The following is a 14,238-nucleotide window of genomic DNA, read 5'->3' on the forward strand; positions in this document are numbered from 1 at the left end:
ATCCGATTATGCGCACGTTCAAGTATTTGATTAAAACCCCTTGTCTGAACTGAAAAGTATTTGATTCCCTATGGATGCTCTACTATACCCAATGAACACAAGGTTTTCAAGTACCTTCTTCCTTCATCATTTATTATACCTAAATGAAGCTCAGGACTCACCTAGCTGGACTCTACAATTTAACCCAAAAAAAAAAGTCTGCTGCCTTAACTGGATCTGTAATTCAACTGACATCCAGGTATGATGTTAGAATTCTCAAAATCTTTTTCAAGTTCTTCCAAGGCCTAGCCCCTCCTTTTACTTGGAGGCTTCTCCAGACCTACAATGCACTGAGATCTTTCCACACCTCCAGTCCTTGTACACCTCCAATATCAATCAATACCTTCGGCTGCCAAGATCACAGGCTCAGGTAGTCCTTTCTTAAAGGTTTCTGCTTTGTTGTCCTTTAAACAATGACTACATTCAGTGGCCATTTTGTTAGGTACACCCATACATCTGCTCATTAATGTAAATATCTTATCAGCCAATCATGTGGAAGCAACTCAATGCATAAAAGCACATAGACATGGTCAAGAGATACAGTTGTTGTTCAGATCAAACATCAGAATGGGGAAGAAATGTGATCTAAGTGACTTTGACTGTGGAATGATTGCTGGTGTCAGATAGGGTAGTCTGAATTATCTCAGAAATTACTGATCTCCTGGGATTTTCATGCACAAATCTCTCAAGATTACAGAGGATGGTGCAAAAAAAAACATCCAGTGAGTGGCAATTCTGTGGGCGAAAATGCCTCGTTAATGAGAGGTTAGAGGAGAATGGTCAGACTGGTCTAAGCTGACTTGGAAGGCAACAGTAACTTAAATAATCATGTTATTTGGATGACAGGATTGATAACATTGTGGCCAGGTTTACAGACAATATAAAGATAAGTGGAGGGGTAGATAGTGTTGAGGAAGCAGGGAGTCTAGGACCTAGACAGACTGGGAGAATAGGCAAAGAACTTGCAGATGGAATATAGCATAGTGAAATGTATGGTCAAGCATTTTGGTTCCATTCTTTAAATGGAAAAGAAACTTTCTGAAATCAGGATCCAAGCGATTTGGAAGACCTCATGCAGGATTCCCTAAGGGTTAACTTGCAGGTTGAAGCAGTGGTAAGGAAGACAAATGTAATGCCAGCACTTATCAGAATCAGGTTTAATATCATTGGAGTATGTCGCGAAATTTGTTGACTTTGCAGCTGCATACAATGAAATACATGATAATACAAAAAAACATGAATTACACTATGTATACATAAAATAGTTAAATTTAATAAGTAATGCAAAAATAGAAATAAAAAAGTGAGGTAATGTTCATGGGTTCAATGCCCATTCAGAAATTGGATAGCAGGAGGGAAGATGATGTTCCTGAATTGTTGACTGTGTGGATTCAGGCTTCTGTACCTCCTTCCTGATGGCAGCAATGAGAATAAGGCATGATGTGGGTATGTGCAAGAGGTATCTAATAAAGTGGCCATTGAGGGTATGTTTACCTCTGCTGTCCAAGCTTTTGGGTAAATATCTCAATAACAGCTGATAGAGCCTTTTGTCAAATTTATTTTAATAATGCTCTTTCATATCACCTTACAATATTAAAGATTTTACATTAATACAATTTATTAGTGTTGTTCCCAACTCATATTTATGTACTTTCTTTGTATACCAATCTCAAGTCATTTCTCTATGTCAGATATAGAATGAAAGTGGGTCCCAATAGCCATGGTCCTCAAACATAAGGCGCTTTTAACTAATTAGAAATCCAGATATAAAAAAAAAACATTGATTATTAATTAAATAGAGGAGAAACTCCTGCTGGATGTAATTTAAACACAACGAAATAATGTCTATACAATTAATCTTACTGCTCTCTAAGGTGAAAGCAAGATGACTTACCCCACCGCCGCCCCAGTTTCCTTTTCTCAGAACTGAAGCAGTGTTTGTTTATCCTATCCTGACCTGTACAGTTTCACATTCCTGGGATCAATCTCCTAAATCCTTTCTGCACCCTTTCCAATATTTGATATCTATTTTATAAAGTAGTGACCAAACCAGCGTGTAGTATTTCAGTTATTATATGACTGAAGTTCAATACAGGTCTATTGAACCTGTACTGCTTCCACCTGTTGTATTCAATCCCGCTGAAATGAAACCCGAGAATTTGGTTTGCCTTTCAAATAGTGTTGTTACTCTGAACAGACACCCTAATGGACAAAATCTACAGACTACAGGGGAACTGTGTGTGATTTCCAGTATTCCTGTCTCAGTTCGAAACCTTGGTGAAAGTGATCTTTAGTGTATTGGGATCCTATGTCCATTCAACTTACATCACATTTTTGTCCAGTAAATAATACACCTAAGGATCTGTTCTCAGCTTGAAGCATTTGATATGATTGCTACAAAAGGACAGTTTTTTTTTACCATCGTATCTGACGAGCTCCCTTTCTCAGCTGTGCTATCCAGTTTCTGAGAGATTCAGTCTTTTTATTTATTTTTGCTTTCTTTGTCAAATAACTGTGAGATTTCATAGAACAAAACCCACCTGCCCTAAAGACAGAGGTACTGCATCTTGTGTATGTGTACGGCCAATCTTGATGATGTCTGCAAATTCCTTGGCCTTAGCATCAAGGGCATCATGGAGCCTCTGCAAACCGGGCAGAAGCACCTCATGAACCTCCTTTGCAGCAGCAATATGCATGGCAGTTGGGAATGTATCATTGGAACTCTGCAACAAAGGGAAAGAAAGGAATTGGAAAATCAAGACTAATTCAACATTTGACATTAACAAACATAAAATAAGATATAGGTGCAGAATTAGGCCATTTGGCCCATTGAGTCTGCTCAAATTTATTTTAATAGTGTTTCTACACATCACCTTGCAACATTAAAGATTTTACACTAATGAAATTTGTTAGTGTTGTTTCCAACTCATATTTATGAACTTTCTACGAACACCCCCACATCAAATCATTTCCCTGTGACAGTAGGTCCCAATAACCATGGTCCTCAAGCATTAACCACATATAACTAATTGGGAATTTGGGAAAAAAAAATATCAAGATATTAAAATTATTCAAATGAAACCTTCATATGGTAGAAATATGAAATTAAAAACTAGAAAATAGCAGACACATGCAACAGGTCAGGAAGCATCTGTGAAAAAAGCTTAGCATTTCAGATCTGATTTCCTGTAACATTAAACCTGTTGCTTTCTCCATAAATACTGCCTGACTTGCAGAGTGTTTCCAGAATCATTTGTAATAAAACTATTTCCTACTATATACATTTCACAGACCATTTAAAAAAAAACAAAGTTTCAAAGGGCTAGGGCTGTGGCCTCAATCAGTACCTGGCTCTTGTTCACATGATCATTGGGATGGACGGGATCTTTGCTGCCCAGTTTACCTCCGAGAATCTCAATTGCCCTGTTGCTGATAACTTCATTCACATTCATATTGGTTTGTGTTCCAGAGCCAGTCTGCCATACGACCAGAGGAAAGTGAACATCCAATTTTCCAGCAATCACCTGCAATGACATAAAATACCTCATTTTAAGTTTCTTGTACCTTTTAGTCAGTCGTAGTAACAAAGAATAGCAGCAAATAATCAAGTTGCTCTTAACATTATAATACAATGCTCAGAACAAAAACAGGATCCTCAGAACTAACTTCAGCTGGTTCTCACAACCATCAGGCTCTTGAAGCAGAGGGGATAACTTCACTCAACTTCACTTGGCCCATCATTGAAATGTTCCCACAACCAATGGGCTCACTTTCATGTTCTCAATATTTATTACTTGTCTATTTATTGTTATTTCTTTTTCATGTATTCAGTTGTACGCCCTAGTTGGGCAGTCTTTCATTGATTCTGTACGGTGATTATTTCACAGAGTTATTGAGTACATCCACAAGAAAATGAATCTCAGGGTGTATATGGTGACATATATGTACTTTAATAATAAAAGGTACCTTGAACTTGAGGATGTTGTGCAATTTCCAATACTATGTGTATGTGATCCTGTTGCAGGTGAGGCTTTCAGTTCACCTGTGCATGCATACATACATGTACAGGTGTATAACACAATAAGCTCGACTTCGACTTTGAGAATACAAGGACTAGACTTTGAAGCCCATCCATCCAGATCTATCATCACATCCAGTCCTGAAACATGTTAATTTTCTTGCCCAATCCATTTGTCTTTTAAGTAATTTTCTACTGTGCTGTAATATCTAATAGTATAATCCATTGTACAAATCAAACTTCTATATTAAACCAAGCTGTGGATTTTCTATGTTATTGCATCGTCCTACTATATGACTAAAAATTGCCACCCACTGGCCAGACCATAGCATGGCAACGTTAATGATCAAAAGTAAAGAACAAAGAAATAAAAGTATAAGTAATCACATTTACCTTTAATACTTTTTCCTTTATATATTATATGTTCTGCATTTATGCTATCATGAACAAATTACTAACTTCTCCCATAGCATTTCTCCTGATTAACACAGGCACTCTGAGGTGGTCATATGAATTGTATTTTAAGACTAAGGCACTCTGGACTGGTGACTTGGGCTCATCATCAGCAGTTTCTGTATTCGCAACATGCTTAGTGTCTAACCTTCAACTACATACAATCCCAAACCCCAAACACCTCCTATCTGAACTGATCCTTGCCAAAAATGTACAAATCCTCCTTGGCTTACAAACACCTGACTCGTATACAGTCTGTGCACACAAACACGCATCCGGGAGGTTGGCAACAAGCTATGCGGCTGCAAGCATCTTCTGCTAGGGGAAACTTGGTCTGAAGGAACACCATTTCATCCTGCAGAGAAAACTGAATGGTTAAGTTAAATGCTCTGGTTTAACTACACATTAGACTTCATTGGCCAGTTTTTAAAATTTAAATATATTGCTGGGTGGCCTCATTTCTGACTTACTAACTGGGCTACAAACAGTTCTCAGAAACAGAATCCTGTTGTACCTGGGATGGACCTGTAATTTGTTTAACTTGGTAATGAGAAATGATTGATCTGCATATCATTCAAATGATTTAAAGCCACAAAATTGAAACATACGAATCAGGCCACAAAATTGAAATGTATGAGTACATTTCAATTTTACAGGGCTATGGCTGAGTATTTAATTATTTCAGTAATATTTGAGTAATGTTGTAAATATATATTGTTTGATTAACCATTCGCTGTTTATTTGCATAATTCATTACAGGTTGTATGTAAAAGTATGCGAATGGCATAGGTCATTACACCACGTCATATGTGAGTGCCTCACTAAAGTAAAACGAAGTAGACATGTTATCTTTCTTTTTTATTAATTTCTGGAGTTACAAGCCACAATAGCTACGAATCAAGGTGCTCTGTGAAGCAGACGCAAAATGATGAAGTCTTCAAGAGATGCCCATTTCCAATTTCACGGCAAATTAAGGTATTTAAATGCTACATCACTTCCAAAGCCTTGTATGCATTGATATAATTTTTTACTCATAATGCTTGGTATTTAACAATTGGTTTAACAGAATGCTTAGAGATCTGGAGTGGCCGTACAGTTGAATCAAACTGCTCTGAGTCAATATGAAGCTATGCAAATTGATAAAGGAAAGTCAGTGTGGAGTAATTGCCAGGCATGATAAAGATTGCAGAAGGCAAAGCAGTAACTTGTCTTTCCTTTCAATCCACTTTCACAATGTTTTGTTCCTTACCAGTCTTTCTGGAGCTCCTGCAATGCCACTACAGGTCTCCACTGTTCACTGATCATGACCTGTTCTAACTAAAATGGTTCGCTTCCTTTCAACCCCTCTAGATTTGGCCATCATTTCTCCAGTCTAGCAATTCAGCTCAGATGGCTATCTTCCTTCCAAAATCCATGAAGATTCCACAATGTATTTTATACACCATCACACTACCTCATCTGCTGCTTTCATAATACTGTGTGCAATCTTTGGGTCCAAGCCGTAGTCCATATTCACTTCTGCGGCAGCTCTTTTCAAAATCCCAAATGCTTTTATCACTTGGATCTGTGAACAGAAGCCATGGAAGTAATGTCAAATATCACACTTTATTTTCCCTCTACTCACCAACAGAGAGGTTTCGTTAAAATACTGTATCTGGAAAGTGTGTAAGGACTGAATCAGAAAGAATGCAATTTCCTTATGTATTTATACATTTCTGACAGATTATATAATCTATTTTGCTATTAGAGAATTGCAAGCAAGACCTGCTGATGTTGAACCGGACAATATTCTAATTACACTGCAATGTAGTAGGGCAAGTCAGGTCCATTCACTCTTCCTGAAATATACACAAAATCCTGCTCGCTGGATTCCGACAGTTAAAAATCTCTCAATGCCACAGTCCCCGTAATCAGAATTCTATTTAAATGAAGACAAATGAAAAACAAAATTAAATGTTCTTTCAGTGCAAGAGTGAATATATCTTGTATTAATTGTAAGTAATTTTGTGAAAACAAACATGGCATATGGTAAACAGTTATTCTCCTTGGAGGGAGTGGAATTCAGATTCACTATTCTGGTTTCTGGGACGGATTTGAGATATGAGGACAGAGTATATTAGCCTGCATTCTAGAGTTTAGGAGAATAAGGGAAAATCTCATCAATACTTCCAAAATTCTAGGCTGATTGCAGGAAAAAACATTTCCCTGGGCTGAGGAGTCAAGATCAGGGGGACAGGTTCAGTTTTAGGAATGATATCAAAAGAATGGTGGATGGTGAATCTTTGGAATCCCTTGTCCTGAAGACTCTGCCATTGTATTAATTCCAAACAGATGGATATTAATGTGAGCAGGAGATACAGGGATAGTTTTGGAAAATTCCAGGTGAGGCTCATCAGCCATGTTCTTGATGAGGACAGAGCAGATTTTAAGGGCTTAATGACCTACTCCTGATTAGATCATAAGATACAGGTACAGAATTAGGCCATTCAGCCCATTGAGTCTCCTCCATGATCCAATCATGGCAGATTTATATGACCTTTCAATCCCATTCGGCCTTCTCACTGTAACCATTGATAGCCTTATTAGTCAAGAACGTATCAACCTCCATTTTAAATCTCCCACTTACCCAATAATTCTTGTTTTTCATGTAAATAGGAGACAAACTGGTGCTAACTCTTTTTAAAGCTGTCACAAAATTTCTAAAATTGGGGTTTAAAAGCATTTAATTGCATAATGCAATTGGAAATATTCTCTCAGGAAGATGAGAGTTTCAATCTGCGAAAATTCTTTTCCAAGTCAATTTCTGCCAATATTCTGACATTTTACATAAGAACATAAGAAATAGGAGCAGGAGTAGGCAATCTGGCCCGTCAAGCCTGCTCTGCCATTCAATAAGATCATGGCTGATCTGGCCATGGACTCATCTCCACTTACCTGCCTTTTGCCTGTAACCCTTAATTCTCCTACTATGCAAAAACCTGTCCATCCTTGTCTTAAATATATTTACTGGGTTAGTTTCCACTGCTTCAGTGGGCAGAGTTCCACAGATTCACCACCCTCTGGGAAAAGCAGTTCCTCTTCATCTCCATCTTAAATCTACTCCCCTGAATCTTGAGGCTATGTCTCATAGTTCTAGTCTCACCTATCAGAGGAAACAACTTTCCTGTCTCTATCTGATCTATCCCTTTCATAATTTTATCTGTTTCTATAAGATCTCCTCTCATTCTTCTGAATTCTAGCGACTCAATCTCTCCTCATATTCTAACCCCCTCATCTCTGGAATCAACCTAGTGAACCTCTTCTGCACTGCCTCCAAAGCCAGTATATCCTCCTTCAAGTAAGGAGACTAGAACTGTACACAGTACTCCAGGTACAACCTCACCAGTACCCTGTACAGTTGCAGCATAACCTACTTGCTCTGAAATTCAATCCCTCTAGCAATGAAGGCCAACATCCCATTTGCCTTCTTAATAGCCTGCTGCATATGCAAACCAACCTTTTGTGATTCATGTACAGGCACTCCCAAGTCCCTCTGAACAGCAGCATGTTGCAATCTTTTACCATTTAAATAATAATCTGCTCTTCCATTTTTCCTTCCAAAGTGGATGACCTCGCATTTAACAACATTGTATTCCACCTGCCAGACCCTTGCCCACTCACTTAACCCATCAATCTCTGCAGACTCCCCGTATCTTCTGAGTTTGCTTTTCCACTCAATTTAGTATCATTCGTAAACGTAGATACACTACACTCAGTCCCCTCTTCCAGATCGTTAATGTATATCATGAACAGTTACGAGCCCAGCACCAGCCCCTGTGGCATACCGCTCACCACTGATTGCCAACTGGAGTAACACCCATGTACCCCAATTCCCTGCTTTCTATTAGTTAATCGATCCTCTATCCACGCTGATACATCTCCCCCAACTCTATGCATACTTATCTTACGGATAAGTCTTTAATGCTGCACCTTATGGAACACCTTCTGGAAATCCATGTAAATAACATCGATCTGTTCCCCTCTATCGACTGCAGTCGTTATATCTTCAGAGAACTCCTGTAAGTTTGTCAAACTGGACCTGCATTTGCTGAATCCATGCTGCGTCTGCCTGATGGATCCATTTCATTCCAGATGCCTTGCTATTTTGTCTTTAATGATAGCTTCAAGCATTTTCTCAACTCGATGTTAAACTAAAACAACAGGAATTCTGCAGATGCTGGAAATTCAAGCAACATACATCAAAGTTGCTGGTGAACGCAGCAGGCCAGGCAGCATCTATAGGAAGAGGCGCAGTCGACGTTTCAGGCCGAGACCCTTCGTCAGGACTAACTGAAGGAAGAGTGAGTAAGGGATTTGAAAGCTGGAGGGGGAGGGGGAGATGCAAAATGATAGGAGAAGACAGGAGGGGGAGGGATGGAGCCGAGAGCTGGACAGGTGATAGGCAGAAGGGGATACGAGAGGATCATGGGACAGGAGGTCCGGGAAGAAAGACGGGGGGGGGGTGACCCAGAGGATGGGCAAGAGGTATATTCAGAGGGACAGAGGGAGAAAAAGGAGAGTGAGAGAAAGAATGTGTGCATAAAAAAGAGTAACAGATGGGGTACGAGGGGGAGGTGGGGCCTAGCGGAAGTTAGAGAAGTCAATGTTCATGCCATCAGGTTGGAGGCTACCCATACGGAATATAAGGTGTTGTTCCTCCAACCTGAGTGTGGCTTCATCTTTACAGTAGAGGAGGCCGTGGATAGACATGTCAGAATGGGAATGGGATGTGGAATTAAAATGTGTGGCCACTGGGAGATCCTGCTTTCTCTGGCGGACAGAGCGTAGATGTTCAGCAAAGCGGTCTCCCAGTCTGCGTCGGGTCTCACCAATATATAAAAGGCCACATCGGGAGCACTGGACGCAGTATATCACCCCAGTCGACTCACAGGTGAAGTGATGCCTCACCTGGAAGGACTGTTTGGGGCCCTGAATGGTGGTAAGGGAGGAAGTGTAAGGGCATGTGTAGCACTTGTTCCGCTTACACGGATAAGTGCCAGGAGGGAGATCAGTGGGGAGGGATGGGGGGGACGAATGGACAAGGGAGTTGTGTACATTTGTTATAATTCTGTGTGATTTTTCATTGGCCAGAGGCTTGCAAAATATAGGCACATTGCTAAACTTTTGACCAAACGAATTGGGGAAATAACACAATATTTCTGAAGTAGAACAATGGGCAAATTACGGTGAAGTGTCTGATGTTTTAAAGGATAAGAAAGTTCCTTTAAATAACCGTCCCATTACTTACTGGCATTCTCTCGGATGTCCCTCCAATTTTAAAATTCATCATTGATCTCACTGTCTGAGCTCCATAATATCGATCATTTGGCACCTTCAGTTCACCAAAGGTATCATACTCGATTCTGTATCCATCAGAACTTGCCTGCAAAAATCAAAAGGTCAAATGTATTGATTTCTTCAGTAATCACATAAATGTGGTTGTGTAATTTTCAAATTAAATCTCAAAGTCCATTAGACACAAAGCAGTTCAAAACTTTAGAGGTCACGGGCAAAATTTCAGAAATGACAGGAGGCTATTCAGACAATCAAATTCATATACAAGTTTACTTATCATTCAACCACACATGAATACAGCTGAACAAAACAGTGTTCTTTTGGGGCCAAGGTGCTAACATACATACGAGCGCTATATATATATATATATAGAGCTAGGCTACCAAAGACTTTTGCACAGTACCGTTGTAATTTTATGCAAAAAAAAATCATGACACAAGTGATTGACGATAAACCTGATTTTGATATGAGTCTCAGTTGTGGACTGAGGGTGGAAAGGGGGCAGGGAGAGGGGAATCATGTTTTGGAAAAGGGAAGGGAGTGGGAAGCACCAGAGAGACATTCAGTAGTGATCAATAAACCAATGGTTTGGAATCAAATAACCTTGCTGAGTATCTCAGCGCCGTATGTGTCTGCACCCACACGACCCTGTCTTCTCAGTCACATGTCCCACACCCCTCCCATGGTGCTTCACCCTCACTACTCCCAACATCCTTTGCTCCCACCAGATTTATAAACTCACTCTCCGCTCATTGACAAATCCATTACTGTGCAAAAGTCTTTGACATGCCTAAGTCTTACTCACTCCTAAGAATTTTGCATAGTACTGTACTTATTTAATTTCTGTGTGAATTTGGAAATATCTATCGTCTTTATAGATTAATTGTAAAAAGGTTGTCTGCTTGAGGCCCCTTAATACAAACAACTATTTTATTTGACAAAATTAAATTTGTAAGATATTCCAAGACATTTTTACGGAAACATAGCTTGACGCAGACCTCACGACCAACAACTTGGTCAGAATCTGCGGAGTCAGGTACAATTCGGCCACAATATCACTGGGGATGTTTCCTCACTCAAGAGACGACATACCTCTGTCTTCCCGGGTATATTTTGAAAGGTATTATACAGGAGATAATGGAGACACAAAACAAAGATTACGCAAGGGAGAGGTTTCCAGTGCAGAACCATCAATAAATTAAGTACATCGTTATAAAGTGTCCAGTCAGCACGTTACCCAATGAGTTACAATGAGGATGAAGCATGGTCAATCTACAATATTATTTGGATCAGAGAATACTATCAATTTAAATAAACAAGAGTTTACAATAGAAACACTCAGCAAAATGAAAGTATGAATTCTCCTGAAAGAGTGTTCTGATTAGAGGATAACCTTGTAAGCAGTCTTGACTGACCGGTGAATTACCCAATCATCTCCACCCTGGCTGGAAATGTCAGCAGTCAATCTTAAAGTAATCCTGGACAATCATTCCTCTCTTGAAAATCTTTAATTATTTCTTGTATATCATTTTCTTAAGATCTGAAGTGAAGTGTGAAACCAATTTTTTCCCTTACTAACTGGATCTTTACTAATTCAACATTGAAATTGAAAGTGGACCTGATCGAGGTATACAAAATGAATGGAGGGCACACATAGCACAGAGCACAATAAACTATTCCCCCAACATTTTGATTACACTGAAATACTTTTCTGATTGTGTTCCTTCTTGTAAAATGTGAAAAGTTGCAGTTTATGTTTAATTTATGGTTTTCACGTGCATGCTATGTATAGGTTGCTATGTGCCAGTGCAAACATGAGTCATGAAATCACAAATGAACCAGATTATCACCAACTTCTACGTCATAAAATTTGTTATGCTGCAGCAACTGTACAAAGATAAAACACTAATATTGCTGTTTGAACAACAAAGTGCTGATGTATTATACAAAGAGATCACCGCTTCTGAGATGGTGCAAACTGTAGCATTAATTTGATTAGATCCATGTTAAATAATTGCCAAGTCCACTGGACACAATAAAGGTTAAGAGGCCCAAGAATAAGCTACCAGGAGGGACGAGACTTACTGCCAAAGCTAACGGCTCAGCTTTCGAAGCTATTTTAGTCAGCTCTGACACTGGATATCGGTGTCCCAGCAGAAGCAGCCGGGCTTTGCTTTCCTTTCTTCAGAACCAAGTGCTAGAGATGATCCACACCATTAGTCAGAAATAGCCCTAAATTATATCACTTTTAGTTTCCTAAAGGGAAATAATCTCATTTGTCCCAGATGTCATAATAGATTCCAAAATAGGTTAATGCTTTTTAAGTTTGAGTTGGATTAATTTCATACCCTTGAACACAAGTTAATCTTACAGTTACAATAAAGTGTTGAGAATTAACACCTCTATGGCTGTTAAGAGAAACACCATAGAATCCACTGTCAAGTTTTCTATTGGTTGGAAAGTTATACATCTTGAAAAACTAAAACGAAATAGTTTTTTTCTTAAACAAGAGAAAATCTGCAGATACTGGAAGGCCAAGCAACACACACACAAAATGCTGAAGGAACTCAGCAGGTCAGGCAGCATCTATGGAAAAGAGTGGTCGACGTTTTAGGCCAATTCTCTTCAGCAGGACTGGAACATTTTTTTTCACTTTTTCTTTTGTTACTTCCCTGTATTTCATTAATTTAACTGAATTTAGTTGTTTAAAACCAAAAGCTATTTCCTAAAGTGGATATCGAAGGTAAGCTCATAACTGTGGAGAAAGCAATGAAATCCATTCAGAACTAGAAATACTAGTTGATTTGAATGTAAAAGGACCTGTATAAAAATAAGCAGCACACACAAAAATGCTGGTGGAACACAGCAAACCAGGCTATATAGGACAGTTAGTACAGTTGATGTTTCGGGCCAAGACCCTTCATCAGGTCTTGACGAAGTGTCTCGGCCCAAGATGTCGACTGTACCTCTTCCTATACATGCTGCCTGGCCTGCTGCGTTCACGAGCAATTTTTATGTGTGTTGCTTGAAATTCCAGCATCTGCAGATTTCCTCATGTTTGAGATAGATTAGATAGATACTTTATTGATTCCAAAGGACAAGCATTGTAGGGAACCCTTTCACCTCCGTATTGCATATCTGACTTTGCAGTGTGTCACTAGTTGCCCATCATTTCCTGTACAGAAACAGGGGATCCCTTAACCAACAACACTATGGGAGTAATTGTAACAGTTGCACGGTAGTGTTCAAGGCAGTGAGTAGCTAAGCCCAGGGTAAGTAGTACAAACAATAAGTGCCAGGCCCGGCAGTGTCATTTCATAAATAATACACCCACACTAAATCAACAGAGTGGCTTTCCAACAGCAATGGCCGAGGCAATCTTCAATAACTTTAAAAAGATAAATTTTCTGTTGTGGAATTTTTTATAGTTAAACAATTTGAGTGGAGGGAGAGATTTTGTCGATGATAGCCAAAAGCATCTTCAAATAGCACATGCACTTAGATATGCGGGTCTGCGACTGAAGTTCAAACAAGCCACCGAATAACCACCAATGGTTGTACAGACATTCACTAATGATACTGCCGCCGAGAGAGATCCCAACCTACTTGAAAAGAAAGATGTCTGCCCTCTGCATTTTCTACATGAACTCTTCCTCCGCTTTCAAATGATTTTGTGAAAACGGAAGCAAAATTGCAATGCATTTGTTTAATTGTCGGAAGGAAACCGGCACACAGCAGCTGGCGACCTGTGTCTCTTGCCTTTCACGATTCTTATTTCGACAGAGTTTGGGCGCAGCACGGGCCTGCTGGGTTTCCCGATTTGTGTGTTTTAACAGCAAAACATCAAAGCCGAATAGAATGTTTTTCGTTTAGGAAACGTTCATTAAAAAGGAACTGGTAGCATGAGAAGTGGCAGAGTGCAGCTGCCTGCCCTCAGCGTCACCATCCGGAGTGGCTCTGTTGCCGGGCTCCAGGTGACCTTGTGCGACTGGGACGTGGGGAAACACGGGCAATCCCGGGGCTGCAGGCGCCCGACTGACCCGAGAGGCCCGACACGGCAACAGAAGGAACGCATGCACCGAAAGGGCAAGGGTTTAACCGCAACACTCTTCGGGGTGATAGCAAGGGGAGCTGCAGTTCCCTAGTCCGCTGTATCGCAGTAAAGGCCGCACGGCGTGTGCATCCCTGTCTGCTTTGGTTCCCAGGTTTATTTGGCATGACCGCACTCACCATTCTTTTACTGATTGCAACAGCAGCGGCCGGGAGCGAGTTCTTTGCAAATAGTTGACAGCCTTGTATTACTCGGAGTTTGCCTTGGACGCACTGGAGATTTCGGACAAAGCGGAACATGTTGTAAAGGAGGGCGGGGAGGAACCAAGGACGGGGTGGAAAAG

General features: G+C 40.0%; 1 protein-coding gene across 1 annotated transcript in view; it reads right to left on the minus strand.

Moving 5' to 3' along the window:
- Nucleotides 1–14,238, minus strand: part of fh (fumarate hydratase) — a 33,452-nt gene extending 19,214 nt beyond the window's left edge. The window contains exons 1-5 of the mRNA XM_063055599.1: nt 14,075–14,238; nt 9,798–9,932; nt 5,964–6,074; nt 3,387–3,563; nt 2,580–2,762 (exon numbers count right to left, since the gene is read on the minus strand). Coding sequence (XP_062911669.1) covers nt 2,580–2,762; nt 3,387–3,563; nt 5,964–6,074; nt 9,798–9,932; nt 14,075–14,194 — 726 coding nt within the window. The 5' untranslated portion in view covers nt 14,195–14,238. The remainder of the gene's footprint in view (nt 1–2,579; nt 2,763–3,386; nt 3,564–5,963; nt 6,075–9,797; nt 9,933–14,074) is intronic.

The sequence above is a fragment of the Mobula hypostoma genome, chromosome 8 (genome assembly GCF_963921235.1).
Source record: "Mobula hypostoma chromosome 8, sMobHyp1.1, whole genome shotgun sequence".
In the NCBI taxonomy this organism is placed as follows: domain Eukaryota; kingdom Metazoa; phylum Chordata; class Chondrichthyes; order Myliobatiformes; family Myliobatidae; genus Mobula; species Mobula hypostoma.